The 20,671-nt window shown below is 38.0% G+C and overlaps 1 protein-coding gene across 1 annotated transcript in view; it reads right to left on the reverse strand.

Annotated features, from left to right (window-relative positions):
- LOC145537060 (plastin-3-like) overlaps positions 1-20,671 on the reverse strand; it is a 45,451-nt gene that overhangs the window by 10,580 nt on the left and 14,200 nt on the right. The window contains exons 4-10 of the mRNA XM_081567549.1: positions 15,607-15,736; positions 14,743-14,875; positions 10,737-10,818; positions 9,797-9,962; positions 7,747-7,889; positions 410-436; positions 42-137 (exon numbers count right to left, since the gene is read on the reverse strand). Coding sequence (XP_081423675.1) covers positions 42-137; positions 410-436; positions 7,747-7,889; positions 9,797-9,962; positions 10,737-10,818; positions 14,743-14,875; positions 15,607-15,736 — 777 coding nt within the window. The remainder of the gene's footprint in view (positions 1-41; positions 138-409; positions 437-7,746; positions 7,890-9,796; positions 9,963-10,736; positions 10,819-14,742; positions 14,876-15,606; positions 15,737-20,671) is intronic.

Below are 20,671 nucleotides of genomic sequence, written 5' to 3' on the forward strand. Positions count from 1 at the left end.
TTTTGTAAGCTTGTAGAATTCACAAGAACATCTATACTTACATTGAAACCCGACATGTTAATATCTATCCGTGGTTCACCTTCCTTTTGTCCTTTTGGTGCGATTTGATTGAGAAGATGAAAATAGGCTTTGGAATCCTAAAAATGAATTGCAAATGTCAGTGAGATCACATTTACAAAGAATGAATGTATCCTATTGTCCCATGTGTGGAAGGATATTTGCATTGGATTTTGTAAGAATGTGACACAAATCTCTATCTTCTTATTTAACAGTTCCTTTTCCCAGAAAAGTCCACCTATCTGGCCTTATGTCTGCCTTGAATATGGATGAACTGGATTTTGTCATGACTTTACAATTTATTGAAATCATCAATATAATAATGCTAGAAAACATATAACTAGTTCTGTACCTTCACTGAGTTACTGAAGTCAATAAGCTTGACAGATAAAACAAGCACGAGAAACAAGTAGGATAGGAGAAATCCAGGAAGCATAGGGAAAGAGAAAATAAACAGGTTATATCATTACAAAGCATAATATGTATATACCATAACCTATGGAGAAGAGATTAGTTGTGTTAACAATGCATTAAATTATAAATTGAAATGACAAAAATTTTTAAATGATTTCTACTTGAGGTGGTGAAATAACAGTAAACTCTTAATCATCTGAATATATTTAACCAAATGAGCTTCTCTTTGTTTTAAGCCCTTGACCTCTTTCAACACTGGAACACTTTTACTTGGAATACCAATACCTAAAACAAAATGGTATTGCTCATATGGGATGTGGGCTGGGTGAATTCAGGCTGTGTGGATGCTACACAGAACAAAACCTGAAAACCACTATATTAGTCTAAACATTTAATGAGGGTCTCCAACACACATGTCAAGTACAATTCTGCCTCTCTGGAATACCAGAGGACAGGAACTGGAGTGAAGTTTCTTTATCATGTTGAGGCAGGACATACATGGGCCCCAGGCTGAAGTTTCCCCCTGTGGACAGAAACTCCATAATAGTAATAGCAGAAACTCCATAAAAGCTGGATGATGGAGCAGGCTGGGCCCTGTCCAGATAAGAGATAGAAGAGGTAGCATCACGGTGGTTTTGGGTAGCCTCAGTCCACAGTGCCTTGAAGCAGGGCTTTGGTTCCCAGACAGAAATTGAGGTGTTGCCCCCTTCCTTTTGACCTCCATTGAGCCTTCCTGTGCCTGTGTAGTCAGGAAGGTATCCTTGACTTCAAGAATGAGGAATATATGGTCTTTTATTTCTTATCTGGGCAAGGCCCAGCCTCCTCCATCATCCAGTTTTTATGGAGTTTCTTCTATTATAGAATTTCTGTCAACAGGGGAGAAACTCTTCAGCCTGGACCCATGTATCTCCTGTCTCAAGCTCATAGTAAGTGATGTCAACCTACCCATAGGCCTCTTCACTAGAATCCATCTTGGCTAAGAGATACACATGCACACATGGGAGGATCCTGAGATAAACCAAACACGGACTCAGAACCAGACAAAGCAAGATGACTGGCAAAGGGAAACCCAGAAGAAATGCTCCATGAAAGTGACTTCAACCACCACGAGGGTGCAACTGTCTCTCTGAGCCCACCCATGTGAGTCTATTCACATATACGTTTTCCTCCTAATAAACACTTGTTTTACTTGTCTCAGTCTCTATGTGGAAATTCATTTCTACACAGCTGATGGGCCAGGGCCTTGGTCCCACTGGTCCCTCGTGGTCTAGTGGCTAAGATTCAGTTCTCTCACGGCTGTAGCCTGACCTCAATCTCTGGCTGGGAACAGAATCCCTGCCTCAAGCTGCTATAGGCCGAGGCCACCTGAGATCAATGTTACATCTGAAGATCACCTTCCCAGCTTTGGTAGTTTTCTATTACTGGGCCTTGACAGTCCAAACAGATTATAAAGGAATGTTTCTCATGGTAACTCCTATGGATTGTGTACACCCTAATCCCCCAGGGAAGTTGCTGAATATGGAGATGGCCAGATGTAAGCTCTGACCTGCTAAGTACAGAGCTCTGGGAGAGGCCTAGAAAGCTGTATCTTCAATGAGCCAACTATGTACGTTTGATACACTTGCCAGAAATTATTCTAAGAATGGGGAGAATCAGGTGAGAGTGAAAGCCACTGCAGAGAAATTCATGGAACGCAAACTCAGATCTTACATTAGTGGCACAGAGGTTATCTCCTAAGGAGTAGGGCATTACAGTTGTGAAAGTGCTTTCACTTACAACTATCTACTAAGGGTGCAGAAATAATTTGTATGTGCCTTCTCCCTATGCACTTGAGAAAGACAGGTGAAGAGTAGACCCCAAAGAGTCTGTAACTTACTACCCCAAAAAGGGGCTTTAGGTGAAAATTTGAATGTGAACATAAATTGGAACTTCCTTTTCACATTACCCAGAAATCCTCTTCTTTTTAAAACTATTAAAAGCAGAATATCTTTTTAAAAAAATATCAAAGGAGAATTTTTTACAATATTCATTTAAAAATAAGATTCCCTTTCCAAAACAGCAGAATACACTTTTTTCTCAAGTGTACACGGAACACTCTCCAGGACAGATCACATCTTCAGTCACAATCATCAGGAAATTTAAGAAAACTGAAATTGTATCAAGCATTTTTTCTGAACCACAATGCTATGAGACTAGATATGAATTACAGGAAAAAAAAAAAACACAAACACATGGAAGCTAAACAACCTGCTTCTAAATAACCAACAGGTACTGAAGGCATCAAAAAGGAAATTAAAAATACCTAGAAATAAATGACAATGAAAACATGACAACCCAAAACCTATGGGACGCAGCAAAAGAGGGAAGTTTATAGCAATACAAGCCTACCTCAAGAAATGAGAAAAACATCATAAACAACCAGACTTTATGCCAAAGCAAATAGAAAAAGAAGAACACACACAAAAAAACCCTGAAGTTAGTAGAAGGACAGAAATCGTAAAGATATAAATGAAAAATACATGAAGGAAACAATAGCAAAGATCAATAAAACTAAAAGCTGGTTCTTTGAGAATATAAAATTGACAACCCACTAGCCAGACTCATCAAGGAAAAAAGGGAGAAGACTCAAATCAATAAAACTAGAAACAAAAAAGAAGTTACTACAGAACGCAGAAATACAAAGGATCATAAAAGACTACTGTGAGCAACCATATGCCAATAAAATGAACAACCTGGAAATGGATAAGTTCTTAGAAAAGTACAACCTTCCAAAACTGAAACAGGAAGAATTAGAAATCACAAACGGATCAATCACAAGCACCAACATTGAAACTGTGATTTAAAAATCTTTCAGCAAACAAAGGCCCAGGGCCAGATGGCTTCACAGGTGAATTCTACCAAAAGTTTAAAGAAGAGCTAACACCTATCATGCTCAAATTCTTCCAGAAAATTGCAGAGGAAGGAGAACTCCCAAACTCATTCTATGAGGCCACCATCACCTTGAGAGCAAAACCAGACAAAGATACCACCAAAAAAGAAAATTACAGGCTAATATCATTGATGAATATAGATGCAAAAATCCTCAACAAAATTTTAGCAACCAGAATCCAACAGCACATTAATGGATCATACACCATAAGCAAGGGTGATTTATCCCAGGGATGCAAGGATTCTTCAACATATGCAAATCAATCAATGTGATTGACCATATCAATAAACTGAAAGATAAAAGTCATACGATCATATAAATAGATGCAGAGAAAGCTTTTGACAAAATATAATACCCATTCATGATAAAAACACTCCAAAAAGTAGGCACAGAAGGAACCTACCTCAACATAATAAAGGCCATATACGACAAACCCACAGCGAGCATTATTCTCAATAGCGAAAAACTGAATGCATTTCTTCTAAGATTAGGAACAAGACAATGGTGCCCACTCTTGCCACTATTATTCAATCTAGATTTGGAAGTCCTAGCCATGGCAATCAGAGAAGAAAGAAAAAGAAATAAAAGGAATCCAGATTGGAAAACAAGAAGTAAAACTCTATTTGCAGATGACATGATAACATAGAAAACCATAAAGATTCCACCAGAAAATTACCAGAATTAATCAATGAATATGGTATAGTTGTAGGATATAAAATTAACACAGAGAAATCCCTTGCATTCCTATACACTAACAATGACAAATCAGAAAGGGATGTTAAGGAAACAATTCCATTCACCATTGCAACAAAAAGAATAAAATACCTAGGAATAAACCTACCTAAAGGGACAAAAGACCTGTATGCAGAAAACTGTGAGACACTGATGAAACAAATCAAATATGACACAAACAGATGGAGAAATATACCATGTTCTTGGATTGGGAGAAATATTGTGAAAATGACTATACTACTCAAAGCAATCTACAGATTCAATGTAATCCCTATCAAACTACCAATAATATTTTTCACAGAAATAGAACCAAAATAAGTTGCAAATTTTTTTTTTTCAAAATAAGTTACAACTTTAATGGAAACACAAAAGACCCTGAAAAGCCAAAGCAATCTTGACAAAGAAAATCAGAGCTGCAGGAATCAACATTCCTGACTTCAGACTATACTACAGATCTACAGTCATCAAGACAGTATGGTACTGGCACAAAAACAGAAACATAGACCAATGGAACAAGATAGAAAGTCCAGAGATAAGCTTACACACACCTATGGGTACCTTATCTTTGACAAAAGAGGCAACAATATACAACGGAGAAAAGACAGCCTCTTCAATAGGTAGTGCTGGGGAAACAGGACAGCTACAAAAGAATGAAACTAGAACACTTCCTAACACCATACACAAAAAAAAACTCAAAATGGATTAAAGACTTAAATATCAGGTCAGAAACTATAAAGCTTAGAAGAAAACATAGGCAGCATGCTCCTTGACATAAATCACAGCAAGATCCTCTGTGACCCACCTCCTAGAGTAATGAAAATAAAAACAAAAAAAACCCTAATAGACCTAATTAAACTTAAAAGCTTTTGCACAGCAAAGGAAACAATAAACAAGATTAAAAGATAACCCTCAGAAAGGGAGAAAATAATTGCAAATGAAACAACTGACAAAGGATTAATCTCCAGAATATATAAGTAGCTCATATAGCTCAATATTAGGAAAACAAACAGCGCATTCAAAAAATGGGCAAAAGACCTAAACAGACATTTCTCCAAAGAAGACATACAGATGGCCAAGAAACACATGAAAAGATGCTCAACATCATTAATCCTTAGAGAAATTCAAATCAAAACTACAATGAGCTATCACCTCACACCATTCAGAATAGCCATCATCAAAAATTCTACAAACAATAAATGCTGGAAAGGATGTAAAGAAAAGCAAACCCTCCTATACTGTTGGTGGAATGTAAACTGATACAGCCATTATGGAGAACAGTATGGAGATTCCTTAAAAAACCAGGAATAAATACCATATGACCCAGCAACCTCACTACTGGGCATATACCCTGAAAAGGATCCATGTACCCCAATATTCACGTGTGCTTAGTCACTCAGTCGTGTCTGACTCTTGCGACTGCATAGACGGTATCCTGCCAGGCTCCTCTATCCATGGGATTCTCCAGACAAGAATACTGGAGTGGGTTGCCATTTCCTTCTCCAGGGGATCTTCCCAACCCAGTGACTGAACCTAGGTCTCCTGCATTGCAGTCAGACTCTACCGACTGAGCTACGAGGGAAGCCGAACATTCATAGCAGCAGTATTTACAACAGCCATGACATGGGAGCAACCTACATGTTCATCAACAGATGAATGGATAAAGAAGATGTGGTATATATACACCATGGAATATTACTCAGCCATAAAAAAGAACGAATTTGAGTCAGTTCTAGTGAGATGGATGAACCTAGAGCCTGTTAAAGAGAGTGAAGTCAGTCAGAAAGAGAGAAACAAATATAGTAGATTAATACATATATATGGAATCTAGAAAAATGACACTGATGAACCTATTTACAGGGAAGGAATGGAGACATAGATATAGAGAATGGACTTGTGGACACAGTGGGGGAGGGAAAGAGTGGGACGAATGGAGAGAGTAGCATCTATATATATATATATATATATATATATATATATATATATATATATATATACACACACACACACACACACACACACTATGGAGTGTAAGATGGATAGCTGGTGAGAAGTTGCAGTGTAGCACAGGGAGCCCAGTCTGGTGCTCTGTGATGATCTGGAGGGATGAGATGGGGAGAGGGGTAGGAGGCCAGAGAGGGAGGGGAATGTATGGCTGATTTGCGTTGTGGTATGGCAGAAACAAATATAACATTGTAACATTTTTAAAAATATATTTAAATTTAAAAAATAGGGGCAGGGTTGAGGTAAGAAATACAAACATACATAAGAGTATATAACTACCCCCAAGAACTGAATGCCTGAAGGAGGGAGCACATGACAGAAGAGGAGCCAAATAAGAAAGGGAATGGGGAATCCTGAGGCCCTTTCTCTCTAGGCCTTTACTAACACAGATCCACTGAGGCCTGGGAAAGGCAGTTAGGAACAGAAGTCATGACTGCCGATCTTTTCGTACAGCATGTTGAACAGTAGGCAGAATAGAAAATGTTAGCACTGTAATATTTAAACCCCTTTCCACAAAATGAAAGCTAGACTTAGTGCTGGTGCTCTTACTTGGCTCAGTCTCTCTACTGAAATCTACCATCAGGGCCTAGAGGCAACAAGGTTGGGTGATAAACTCATAGGATTTTCCCTCCTTTAAGCTGACCTGAAGTCTCCATGTTATTATGTCCCTGTCAAGTATTTAACTAAACGGTTAAGGCTGTATATTGTCACCCTGCTTATTTAACTTATATGCAGAGGACATCATGAGAAACGATGGGCTGGAGGAAGCACAAGCTGGAATCAAGATTGCTGGGAGAAATATCAATAACTTCAGATATGCAGATGATACCACCCTTATGGCAGAAAGCGAAAAACTAAAGATCCTCTTGATGAAAGTGAAAGAGGAGAGCGAAAAAGTTGGCTTAAAGCCCAACATTCAGAAAACTAAGATCATGGCATCTGGTTCCATCACTTCATGGGAAATAGATGGGGAAACAGTGGAAACAGTGGCTGACTTTATTTTTCTGGGCTCCAAAATCATGGCAGATGGTGATTGCAGCCATGAAATTAAAAGACGCTTACTCCTTGGAAAGAAAGTTATGACCAACCTAGACAGCATATTATAAAGCAGAGACATCGCTTTGTCAACAAAGGTCCGTCTAGTCAAGGCTATGGTTTTTCCAGTGGTCATGTATGGATGTGAGAGTTGGACTATAAAGAAAGCTGAGTGCAGAAGAATTGATGCTTTTAAACTGTGGTGTTGGAGAAGACTCTTGAGAGTCCCTTGACTGCAAGGAGATCCAACCAGTCCATCCTAAAGGAGATCAGTCCTGGGTGTTCATTGGAAGGACTGATGTTGAAGCTGAAACTCCAATACTTTGGCCACCTGATGCAAGGAGTTAACTCATTGGAAAAGACCCTGATGCTGGGAAAGATTGAGGGCAGGAAGAGAAGGGGACGACAGAGGATGAGATGGTTGGATGGCTTCACCGACTGAATGGACATGGGTTTGGGTGGATTCTGGGAGTTGGTGATGGACAGGGAGGCCTGGCGTGCTGCGGCTCATGGGGTCACAAGGAGTCGGACACAACTGAGCAGCTGAACTGAACTGAAGTATTTAACTAAACAGTTACCTTGATGTCAGCACTAAAATTGTTGATTTTCTGCCAGCCTGAGTTTTCCAAATGAAAATTTGCCCATCTAAGCAGAAGCTCTTCTGGAGATAATTTCATAAGCTCCTCCAAAGTCTCACCATCTCGAAGTAAAGCAGCCAAGGCTACAAAGGAAAAAAAGAAAAACCCAACCGATACATTATATGGTAACAGTCATTACATGTTTATTGAGTCTTTTGACACTCTGTTAAGTAAGTAACAGAGGTACAAAAAGTACTGTGACCTAGTTCCTGGTTTTCAGGTACTCACAGTCTAATAATAAAGATAAATGAAAGTATATAATGAGTTATAAGATGATACAGATAGAAACACTTAATTACAAGAATACACAGCATTACATATTTTAACATCTTGATTATTCATCACATTCCAAATACCAAGTAAGTTCTAGCTTTAAGTTGAACATTGTTACATTATGTCATATATTTACATAAACTATTCTTAAATAATATTAAAATCAGAGGCTTGGGGGAGTATGTTTAAAACTTTGGAGCCTTTTGATTTAAAGAGTATTCAAACCCTATGGTATTTATATTTAAGCATAACTAACTCTTGAAATGTTAAACCTGGTTTTTTAAATTAATTTAATTGGAGGCTAATTACTTTACAATATTGTAGTGGCTTTTGCCATACCTGTTTTTAAAGAAAAAGAATTCAACTTTACATTGTCTATAGCACCTAATATGTAAAGGTTCCTCAACACTTTTTTGTTATTGAATTAAATGTGCAGAAGAAGCCAAGGGTTTTTGGTTAAATATCCCCAGAGATAAGAGGTAGAAGCTTGGGCATCTGCACAGAGAATTGTCTAAATTTAGGTACTGTTTTTATGGAGAAGTTGTATAGTCCTTATGCAATAATTCCCTCCCATAGGATAAAAGGAGATTTACACTGAACAAGAAGACTAAAACTGCCTGACTTCCAAAGAGGTCTAAGTAATATCTCTAATGGGCAAACTTCATCTTTCATAGACTCCACTTCACACCATGTCACTCTGGCACTGAGGGATTTAAGTAAAGGCAGAGGCAACATTGTCACTTGTACAGAAACCTCCTCATGCTCTCCATCTCCAAGTCAAAAGGCTGGAAAGGATTAAACAGCCTGACCTCCCTGCACCTGAGACCTTGTCAGAGATAAATCATTTGACTTATTACATGAGCCAATGTAGTTTAATTTTGTTGTCTTCCTTTCCTTGTTCAATGGACTTTAACTCTAACAAGATAAACACTGCTCTGAAGAGGCTAGCAACTAGAAAAATTTTATTTGTTTAAATACAGCCCACTTTGAGTGGACTGAAAATTTTAAGTATCATAAAGTCTTGGATAAATGTGCAGAATAGGACTGTTGACAGGTATTGTGAGACCCTGAAATACTGAGAACTCCCAATATATATTCTTCCCCCAAAGTAACTGAAGATTGATATGGTGATTTCCGGAAAAAAACGTGAATATTTGGAGTGATGCTTAATATTTTAAACTTCAAAAGGAGAGGACAGTGTAGCACTTCCTAGGACCTTAGGACAATTGTATCACATATGCTTACACATTCTACAAGTCTATGATGTGATATCAAACCCTATGCTATAAAAACGGTGCTTCTGCTAATTCAGGAAATATGAGACCATCAAGGGCAGGTTAGAATATTTTTGAAGAGTCTTAAATCTATAATAGAATAGAAAAGGTATTAAAATTAATAGGAGATGGTGTGCCTGAGGGTGGTAATGGGGTGGGGACTATGTGAGTAGAGCAGAAAAGAACTTTGCACAAATTCCTTAAACTCTCTGGGTTTTCATGTCTTTATTGTGAAATGAATTCTAAAGAGCCAGACAAATGTTAATTACTACTAAAGAAGAAAGTTATAATTAGGCTGTTTTCCTGAATAACACTATAACATTACCTTCTGTTAATTCTAATTATCATCTAATCACCTCAATTAGGTGAAAGCATGACAGTCTGCATGACTAGAAAAAAATAACCAATAAACAATTTTCAAGATCATGACTGTGTTTCATTACCTTCATTCCTGCTTAATTCAATGTCAGCAAACAAACCGATCTTAATGATCTGCCACAGCAGTCCCAAAACCAGGTGAGGCTTCCCAGCCCTCAAATCCTCTGCACCAATGTTCACAACATGACATCCAATGGCAGAAGCTGAATTCAGTGCCAAGTTCAAGTTTTCCTGCAAGACAGCCAATTTATAACACTTGCTTCTTGACCTTTCTGTTTTTTTACAGTCTTTTTCTCCCTTCACTGAAATAACACTCAGTAATGACATTATGTATTAAGTTTACCCATACATGATCCACAGAAAGTAATATCCAAGCTTTGGTGTTAAAAGCATAGCTAAAACAAATCTATCCTCATTTTTATAGTCTTTTCCAGATTTCCAAGGCAAGTTAACAGCATTTTTAGTTAGCCTCGATTGAAAGATACCGACCCTAAAGGAAAAGGCTGAGTTACTAGAGTAAGTATATCCATGTGGGTTATGTGTTGAATTTTTTAAAATGCCTAAATGAGAGGTCTACTGAATACACATGAGAGTTCTAGAAGTTCTGAATCTCCTCATCCCAAGAGATGGCCTTGCATGAGGAAATACTGCTATATAACGCCCTAATACGAGATGGAAAATAAAAGCCTTCTATTCTTCAAGCATGCTAATTAACTAAGAGCTTAAACATGCTTGCTTATTTCTGTATGTTTGAACGCAAAATGTAATGAAAAGAATATAGGGCTTTGCAGTTACACCTGGATTTGAACTTTAGTTCCAGCACTATTTACCTTGGTACAGCTCTGAAATCTTTCTGCATCTCAGCTTCTATGAAATCTGGAAAATAATCCTCAACTCAGAGCTGTTGTAAGAATTAAATGAGACAATGCAAAATGCAGAGCCTTCAGTCTGTAAAACAGGTCCTCAAATAATAGTTTCATGGAAGGAGAGGAGAAGAGTGCATACCTGAATGATGAATGGTGTGAGTTTCTTCTTGTTGATTGCTCTCTCATCAATTGTATCAGGAACTGAAAGGTTGATCATTTTACTGAAACAGAAATTTTAAAATAAGTTGACTTATTTTTTAAATAATCCATAAATATTCACAAATATTTTAAGGCTTATTATAATATCTATCTCATGTAATCTGAAAAAAAAGCAATGTATGACTTTAGTCAGGTTGATCAAAAAACCATACATATAAAAATGCAAATAAAGGAAAGACCAAAGTGCTTATAGTAGTTGAATATTTCTGAGTTGGGGATTGGGGCATATTTTCTTATTTAATGTTTTGTACTTCTCACATTCTTTTAGAAGAATGAATTACTTGGATATTAAAAACTTTGTTGAGTAAGTGTTAAAAACAGATAATATCCCACATTGGAACTGAATCTCTCTGTTAGATTATATAATGTATAATTAAAATGATTTCATCTACAAAGACTGAAAATTAGTTGAGCATGAGATTCTTTCATTCACCAAATATTTATTGAGTACCTAGATGATGCACCTGGAGAAGGCAATGGCACCCCACTCCAGTACTCTTGCCTGGAAAATCCCATGGATGGAGGAGCCTGGCGGGCTGCAGTCCATGGGGTCACTGAGTCGGACACGACTGAGCGACTCCACTTTCACTTTTCACTTTCATGCCCTGGAGAAGGAAATGGCAACCCACTCCAGTACTCTTGCCTGGAGAATCCCAGGGACAGGGGAGCCTGGTGGGCTGCCGTCTATGAGGTCGCACAGAGTCGGACACGACTGACGCGACTTAGCAGTAGCAGTAGCAGATGATGCACCAGGTACCATATTTGGTGCTGAAAATACAGTGATAATATCGATAGAAAGAAAAGTTGTATTAATTAGGGCAGGATCTGACTTAGAACAACCTCATTTGGTAAAATTTGGAGTTAGACTCTAACATTTTAGATGTTTATACTACTGTCCTAAAACAAGTTATTTTGCATAGAGAAAACCGTGCTTATTTCCATGCAAAATTTAAATATTAAATAAATAGTATCATATGAGTCTCTCTATTAAAATATATGGGAAATTATTTCTTTACAGCCTATAAGTGGCAAGTAAAAGGGTATCTCACATTTTTAGAAATCATCTTTTTAAATAACCAAAATGACCGTATTGGAAAAAAACAAATTTTATATATTGTACACTGTCATCAGAAATATACCCACTGTACTGTTCTAAGTGTTCCAATATGTACTTACTCAATGCTCACAACAAATTTCTGAGCAAGCACAATAATATGGGGATCATAATGGATGGATCCTGAAATGCAAAGCAGTCAAGTACCTTTTTTTTTTAATACTTCTTCCCTACTATGGAAAAGGTCAGTTTTCATTTCAATCCCAAAGAAAGGCAATGCCAAAGAATGCTCCAACTACCGCACAATTGCACTCATCTCACACACCAGTAAAGTAATGCTCAAAATTCTCCAAGCCAGGCTTCAGCAATACGTGAACCGTGAACTTCCAGATATTTGAGCTGGTTTTAGAAAAGGCAGAGGAACCAGAGATCAAATTGCCAACATCTGCTGGATCATCGAAAAAGCAAGAGAGTTCCAGAAGAACGTCTATTTCTGCTTTATTGACTATGCCAAAGCCTTTGTGTGGATCACAATAAACTGTGGAAAATTCTGAAAGAGATGGGAATACCAGACCATCTGACCTGTCTCTTGAGAATCCTGTATGCAGGTCAGGAAGCAACAGTTAGAACTGGACATGGAACAACAGACTGGTTCCAAATAGGAAAAGGAGTATGTCAAGGCTGTATATTGTCACCCTTCTTATTTAACTAATATGCAGAGTACATCTTGAGAAACGCTGGGCTGGAAGAAACATAAGCTGGAATCAAGATTGCTGAGAGAAATATCAATAACCTCAGATATATGTAGATGACACCACCCTTATGGCAGAAAGCAAAGAACTAAAGAGCCTCTTGATGAAAGTGAAAGAGGAGAGTGAAAAAGTTGGCTTAAAGCTCAACATTCAGAAAACTGAGATCATGGCATCTGGTTGTATCACCTCATGGGAAATAGATGGGGAAACAGTGGAAATAGTGTCAGACTTTATTTTTGGGGGCTCCAAAATCACTGCTGAAGGTGATTGCAGCCATGAAATTAAAAGATGCTTATTCCTTGGAAGGAAGGTTATGACCAACCTAGATAGCATATTGAAAAGCAGAGACATTACTTTGCCAACAAAAGTCCGTCTAGTCAAGGCTATGGTTTTTTCCAGTGGTCATGTATGGATGTGAGAGTTGGACTGTAAAGAAAGCTGAGCGCCGAAGAATTGATGCTTTTGAACTGTGGTGTTGGAGAAGACTCTTGAGAGTCCCTTGGACTGCAAGGATATCCAACCAGTCAATCCTAAAGGAGATCAGTCCTGGGTGTTCATTGGAAGTACTGATGTTGAAGCTGAAACTTCAATACTTTGGCCACCTCATGTGAAGAGTTGACTCATTGGAAATGACCCTGATGCTGGGAAGGATTGGGGGCAGGAGGAGAAGGGGACGACAGAGGATGAGATGGCTGGATGGCATCACTGACTCAATGGACATGGGTTTGGGTAGACTCCGGGAGTTGGTGATGGACAGGGAGGCCTGGCGTGCTGCGATTCATGGGGTCACAAAGAGTCAGACCCGACTGAGCAAATGAACTGAACTGAACTGAACTATGGTTTGTTACTAGAGAAGGAAATGGCAACCCACTCCAGTATTCTTGCCTGGAGAATTTCATGGACAGAGGAACCTGGTAGGCTACAGTCCATGGGGTCACAGAGTCAGATGCAAATGAACACACACACACACGGTTTATTACAGGATATTAAATATGGTTCCTTATGATATACAGTAGGACCTTATTTTATATATAGTGTACTTTATATATAGTGTGTGTCTGCTAATGCAAAACTCCTAATTTACCATCCCCCCTTTCCCCTTAGGTAACCATAAGCTTGTTTTCTATATCCTTGAGTCTGTTAGTTTTATAAATAAGTTCATTTTTTTCAGATTTCACATGTAAGTGATATCATGTAGTACTTGACTTTCTTTGACTTCACTTAGTATGATAATCTCTAGGTCCATTCATGTTGCTGCAAATGGCGTAATTTCATTCTTTTCATGGCTGAGTAGTATTCCATTCATCTTTTTTATCCACCCCCTGTCGACTGACATTTAGGTGATTTCTGTATCTTGGCTATTGTAAAACAGTGCTGCTATGAACACTGGGGTGCATGTATCTGTTTTACTTTTAGTTTTCTCCAGACATATGCCCAAGAGTGGGATTGCCGGATCATATGGTTACTCTATTTTTAGTTTTTTAAGGAACCTCCATACTTTTTCCTATAGTGGCTGCACCAATTTACATTCCCACCAATAGTGTAGGAGAGTTCAAAGGGGTCAGTGTCTTGATTACAGTTGCGCAGCTACTGAGAGGCAGAGCCTGAAAAGGAACCAGGCAAACTGATTGTAGAGCATGCTGTTAACCACTGTGTTCCACTACCTCAAAAAAGAGGTAAATCTATTGACAGCTGTTGATAATCTTTCACCTTTCTGGCTGAGACACTGTTGGGTCTAGGGCAGCAGCAGTGACAAACATATGTTTCAGAAATAAGTAATTGGAGATTGAAAAGTGACAAGTGGCCTGTTTTTCTCTTTTGGAATTTATGGTACTTGAGAATAAAGAGATGCTGACATAAAAGGATTAACGAAGTTGAAATGCTTAGCTTGCTCAGTGATGAGAAGAAACTGGAAGCTGAAAGCTCCTCTAGGAAGAGGTGTCCAGTATAAATGACTGAGGTTTAGATTCACCTTTGGTGGCACTTTCACAGACAGACATAAAGATGAAATGGACAGAACCTAGACAATTTTCAATTCTAGTTTTTCCCCAAGAAGAATCTGTCAGGCATCCAGAAACGACTGTATCAATTACATGGAAGACTATTCTTGGAAATCTTACCAAAGCACAATTCCATCACCAACAGCTTTGAACAGGTCATCAGTATTTGGGTTCATTGGTATGACGTGTCGGCAATCTGGATCATTTTCCAAAGCTTTGTTTATCCAGTTAACAAAAGCATATTTTTCTTCCTCTAAAATTATGTGGAATAAGACATTAGTTTATTCTCTAGGTTAAATATTTGACTTTAAAGCCTGAAATAGCTGTTCATGAGCACTGCAGTCAGTGTGTCATAAGCCTGTGTTATCCTCTTTGGAAACCCAAACAATTGAATGCAACACAATAGTTCTTAGGAGCTATAAAATTAACAAAGAAATAGAGCAAGGTCAACTGATATTTACAGAAATTACAAAATTCTTAGAAGTTAGTTACAAAATTCTTTAAAAATTCTATTTATATTACCACAGATGGTGCTAGGGGTAAAGAACCTACCTACTGATGCAGGAGACAAAAGAGATGTGGGTTCCATCCCTGGGTCAGGAAGATCCCCTGGAGGAGGGCATGGCAACCCACTCCAGTATTGTTGCCTAGAGAATCCCATGGACAGGGGAGCTACAGTCTATAGGGTCGCAAAAGAGTCAGACACAACTGAAGCGACTTAGCACACACTGCTATAATAAAGCCTATTATTGTATCATGTGTTGCATCATATCAATATTGTGCACATATTGTATCATGGCTCTTACAAGCTAACAAAGTTATATAATAAATACCTGTAATGCTCTTATGGCAAGTATTAGCCCCAGTCCAACTACAGATCACAACAACTTCAACTGTATTCTTACCTAGGAGGCAGGGTTTTTCTAGAGCTTCTCCTTGATATTACAGCAGGCACCATATGTTGTTCACTGTGTTAACCATTACCTGAGTAAGAATGCTGCGTTCCTTCACTGGACAGCTCTGAAGTTCCTCCAAGAGCACAAATCCCTTCTTTCCTGTTGATGGCTTTGTGGAAGGTTTTGGCTATATCACTGCTTTTTACCTCTTGGAAAATCTATTAATGAAAACATGTTGCAGATTCACAATTTTCAATCTGGCACAACTATAAGAATATTGATCTTCTTTTATATGCTGGTAACCTACATTCTCCCCACAGGTGATGAGTGTTAAAAGATAAGGCAAACTAAGCTTTGAGTTTTTAAAATGCTAAACAAGTACTTCAATACTGCTACCAAAAATGAAGCACCAGAAATCAACTGTACACACTTGTCAAAAACATCAAATGCCACATGCATTGAAATCTGCTTTAAGCCAAACACTAGTGTAGTTCAAAGGCATAGGTAAAACTGTTAATTTTCTAGAACAAGGAAGACTCTGTTCTTTTCCTGCAAAGAAAAGACTGAAGGATTTCCCCCTTCTTTAAGCACAATACACAGTGCAAAGAAATATGGAAATTTTATAGCTCAACCAAAAAAACTATTTCTTATCCTGGGGTAGCTTGGTAACAGCTAGAACAGAATAATAAGGGGGGAAATATGCTTAGTTGGCAGCAGAAGATGAATACACCCAGAAAAGAGGCTTTTTGGTGATTTTCTTTTCACAATAAGGCACAAAAGCAGGATGGGACAAAGCAAATTTCACACCCTACTCGAACCAATTGACTGAATGACTGGACATTCCAAAGTTCTGCCTATGTTAAGTCTGAAATACTGGAACTTACCTAACCTCCAATGTGTTCCTGAGCTATCAATGTGCATGGCTAAATTAGCCACCACCAGAAAAACAAGAGCAAGATGTAGTATTTTCATAAAAACTCATTTAAAAGGTGTTTGGAACACAACAGGCTTATTGAAGGAAACTTAGAGCCCTAATGGAAAAGTCACTGAGCAAATAGAAGATAACCCAAAGGCCTTTAGCATTATTGACATGTACATACTTGTACACACACCTCAGGAGGGGTAGCCTATATGTGAAGGTCACAGAACAGAGTGGTGATATCTAGCAGTTCAGGCTGTGTCTGTGAGAGCAGGCATGAGCAGAAGCTGAAATGCAGCCCACGCTCCCCTAAGCAGGCGTGGGGTCTTGTGCAAGACTGTGGCAGGCAGAAACACGAGTGTCTTTTCACATTTAGTCTTTCCAGGAGAACACCTTTTTGTAATTAATTGATGGAGAGAGAGTGACTTTTGTAACCAGTAGGAAAGTTGCTGCAACTCTGTCACAAAGTTATCTTTTCCTGTTACCATCCTTAAATCCTGGCCTTCCTTGGACTTATAAACCCAATTTTATTTAGGAAAATGGTAAGCATGAAGTTTTACAAAATCAAGCTTATTCACTTTGCATAGCTGCGATTTTGTGCTATGTCTGTAATTTCAGAGGTGAACTTTTAGAATGGGTGTGTGTGTGTGTGTGTGTGTGTGTGTGTGCCCGCGCGCGCACCTCCATCTATTTATGTATAATATATAGACACACACATACTGACTACCAATGAAATCACTCTTCCTCCTCTCTGGCCATTATACTGACTCCTATTAAGTATCAATAGTGTGGATCTGACTCATGCACTCTGGGTAATTTTCAAATTATTAAAATCATTTTTACTCACACTCTGATTCCAACCAACTGGAATTTCATTTATTTCACTTTAACATCCAAGCCAAGGTTATACAACAAATGGTGGCTTGGGAATGTAGCAGTTTTCATTGTGATACATTTTGTTCAAACAGGTCCCTCTTTGGTAACTATCCATCAGCTCAGTGAAAAAGCAATCTTCACTATCCCACCTCATTCTGAACTCTACTTCATTTAGTAGAACAGTGTCTAGTAAATTAAAATCCAAAATCTAAGTCTTTTCCTCAAGACTGAGATACTATAAATCACTGGAATGACAAAAAAGCTCCCAATGTGACTGCTTTGGAGTTACCGCCTCAGAATGACATATGAAAACTTATTTTGCTTATTACAATTATTTCTGTCTTAAGTATCATTACCTTCTAAAATTAGGTTGCTTCCGTGATCACAATTTCAGCTGAAAAAATCCAAATTTGTGTACATCATGCAAAAGAGGAGTAATATAAATAATAATCATTTAAAAAAAGAATCTCTGCTTTACAATATTCTATTACTTACATAGCTCTACTTAAACCCTTGATGCTTGGGAATGACATGTTGAATGCAAAGATGCAATTAAATTAGTTACATTTTCAATTGTCTTACAAAATTTACATGACCTTGCTTTTCTAAATATCTTTAAATAAATTCTTCCAGCCGAGTGCAAATTTGCAGTTTCATAGTATTTTCCTCTGTTCTTTAGATTTTAAACAAATGTTAAAAGATAGGAGATGACTGAAGATTTATGTATTTGTTCAGCGGATTCACCACGTGAGAATGAACACTTTCTTTTCTAGTAAAGAAATCTCTCCAGTGGATGATAAGGCAGTTTGAGTATAAGCCTTGGCTTAACAAGAATCTCTGAAATCAGAGAAAACACCAGGCCAACTACTGTGCTGGAGAGTTGTCAATGAATCTTTTCAAAGCTGCCTGTTGTGATACTAACGAGCTCACTGTTTCATGCTGTTTTCCCTCCAGGAGGAGGGACTTGCTTTATCATGTATGAACAAAGTCCTGGTGTACACTGCTCTCTCTGGTTCTATACATTTTTCCAGTCTCTTTTATGGAACATATATGTCCTGTATCCCTTTTAAAAGTGTCATCACCTTCCTAGATCAACACTAGTGGCCAAACCAAAGCAATGCAGAGACATAGGAGTTTAAGAAGCAAAGATTTCAGAAAGAATTGCAAAAAAATGACTGGCTTCCAGCGTTTGAGGTTTGTTTCCAATATAGTAGGTTTGAGTTTTTACTTTTTGGGAATCTGTTGTAGGCCTAAACTTAGTAATAATAGGAAGAGAACACTGCCCATTTAATAAATAGAAATAACTACCAACAACTAACACTTCTATAGTTTTTGCTATATACCAGGTACAATTTTAAGCACTTTGCTTATATGAAGTTACTTATCTCTATGATATACCGGTCTTTTTATAGATGCAGGAAAATACCTTACTACAATCTAAGAAGTATAAAAATCTAGTAACTTAGTTTTGAAATACTCAAGAGAAACAAGATCAGTTAATATATATTTAATTTTAATGTGTGAAGTTTAGATATAATTTAGGGACTCTTTTCTGCCATATATATATATATATATATTCTTCTCCAAAATTCATACAGACATTTTCTTGGTAGCCTGGTTTGCAATTAATACCTTTTAAGCAGCAATTTAAATAAAAACCAAAAATCTAACATGCAAGAACATGTTTATTTCTATTTCCTTATGTTAATCCCTGACAGGAATAACGTGCTTCTGTTAGGGGAAGCACACTGACTGAAACGGCCCATCCTGGCCAGGCACCATAATAACCATTTGCATGAGTTGTTTTACAACAGGAGATCCTGGTAAGGAACAGGGAACTAATAAGCCACCAGCAACCAGAAGAGTTCAGAAAAGGTCAAAAGGGAGACACCACATGTCTGACCACCTTCCCAGAATCCTCCTCTCTGGCATCCATCTTGGCTGAACAAGGCATGCACCACCAGGAAGGACTCTGAGTCAGAATGACTGGCTAAAAACAACCCGGAAACTAATCCCATCACCATAAAACCTGAGACTTTGAGCCAGTGGCAGAGCTGTCCTCCTGGGTTCCCTTACCCTACTGCTCTTCACCTGGGTTCCCTTTCCCAATAAAATCTCTTGCTTTGTCAGCACGTGTCTCCTCAGACAATTCATTTCCGAGTGTTAGACAAGAGCCCAGTTTTGGGCCCTGGAAGGGGTCCCCCTTCCTGCAACACTTCCTTTTTCTCAGATAACTAGGATCTACCATATTTTGTCTAATGATTTGTAAGAGGTTTCATTGATGACAAGGCAGATGGGAGTGGACAGATGTCCGCTTGGTTAATCACACACCCATCTTTCTTTCAGTACAGTCATGGTGGTATCATTCTGAAACTTCAGGTGAGTTATTTTACTGTCATCCTTTCCAATTTTTTGAACAAAGAGGGGTAACTGACAAAGCCACTAGTTCCCTGTGTAATGTTAGGCAAGTCACTTCCTTTTTGAGAAACCCAGGCTTTTTTTCTTTTAATTTGAGAAATGAAGGAGTATAAACATATTGATTTCTTCCAATTCTAAAATATATATATTTTAACCAACAAGGTTCTCATTAGTATTTTATTTTTAAAAAAGTCCTGGGTGATGCCAAAATTATGATGCCTATTATTCACTTTTTAAGAAAATACTAGGTTATTCACAGCCACAAACAGCTGTGTGGAATCAGCAACATTTCAAAATGTACAAAATTAAATATTTCCCTAAGATGATTTTTCTCAAAGACAGTTTCATAACCGTCTCCTTAAAAATACTGGCACACTGCACATCTTGATTATTTAAGTCTGTTCTTTCTAGTTGATTAAAAAATTCTGAGCAGCAAACTATATCAAAAGTAAGCAATCGTAGTTCACCACCACTCTAAGCTGCTTTAAATTCACAATTAAACATGCAGTTACAAGAGGACCAAGTTATACATCAGAGGACATGCAAGTGCTCACATTGCAAGTCAACTGCAACTTACTATTGAACACAGGATTTAAAACAAAAGGCTTTGGCAATAACTGGAGACAAAAAATGGTGGGGAGGAAGTCAGTATTGCAAAAGAAGATGGCAAGAACTATAATAGCATTATAATTCTGACCATTGTGCATTTTAAAACAGTAATGCTCCCTTCCTCCCTGCTCTGCCCCCAGACAAATGCTATCAGAACAGCAGACATCATTACTTAGTCAATTTGCTTCTGGAACTTTCCAGGTGTTCTAAAGGGGCTAATTCTAATAGGAGAAAATATATCAGAATTTCACTTGCTGTATTGAGCTGTGGTTACTGATGGGAGTATATGTTATCATTTCAGGTGTCTTGGGGCAAAAACGAACCCTAGAAA

This window comes from Giraffa tippelskirchi, chromosome X (assembly GCF_054371585.1).
Source record: "Giraffa tippelskirchi isolate mGirTip1 chromosome X, T2T-mGirTip1v1.2.pri, whole genome shotgun sequence".
NCBI lineage: Eukaryota > Metazoa > Chordata > Mammalia > Artiodactyla > Giraffidae > Giraffa > Giraffa tippelskirchi.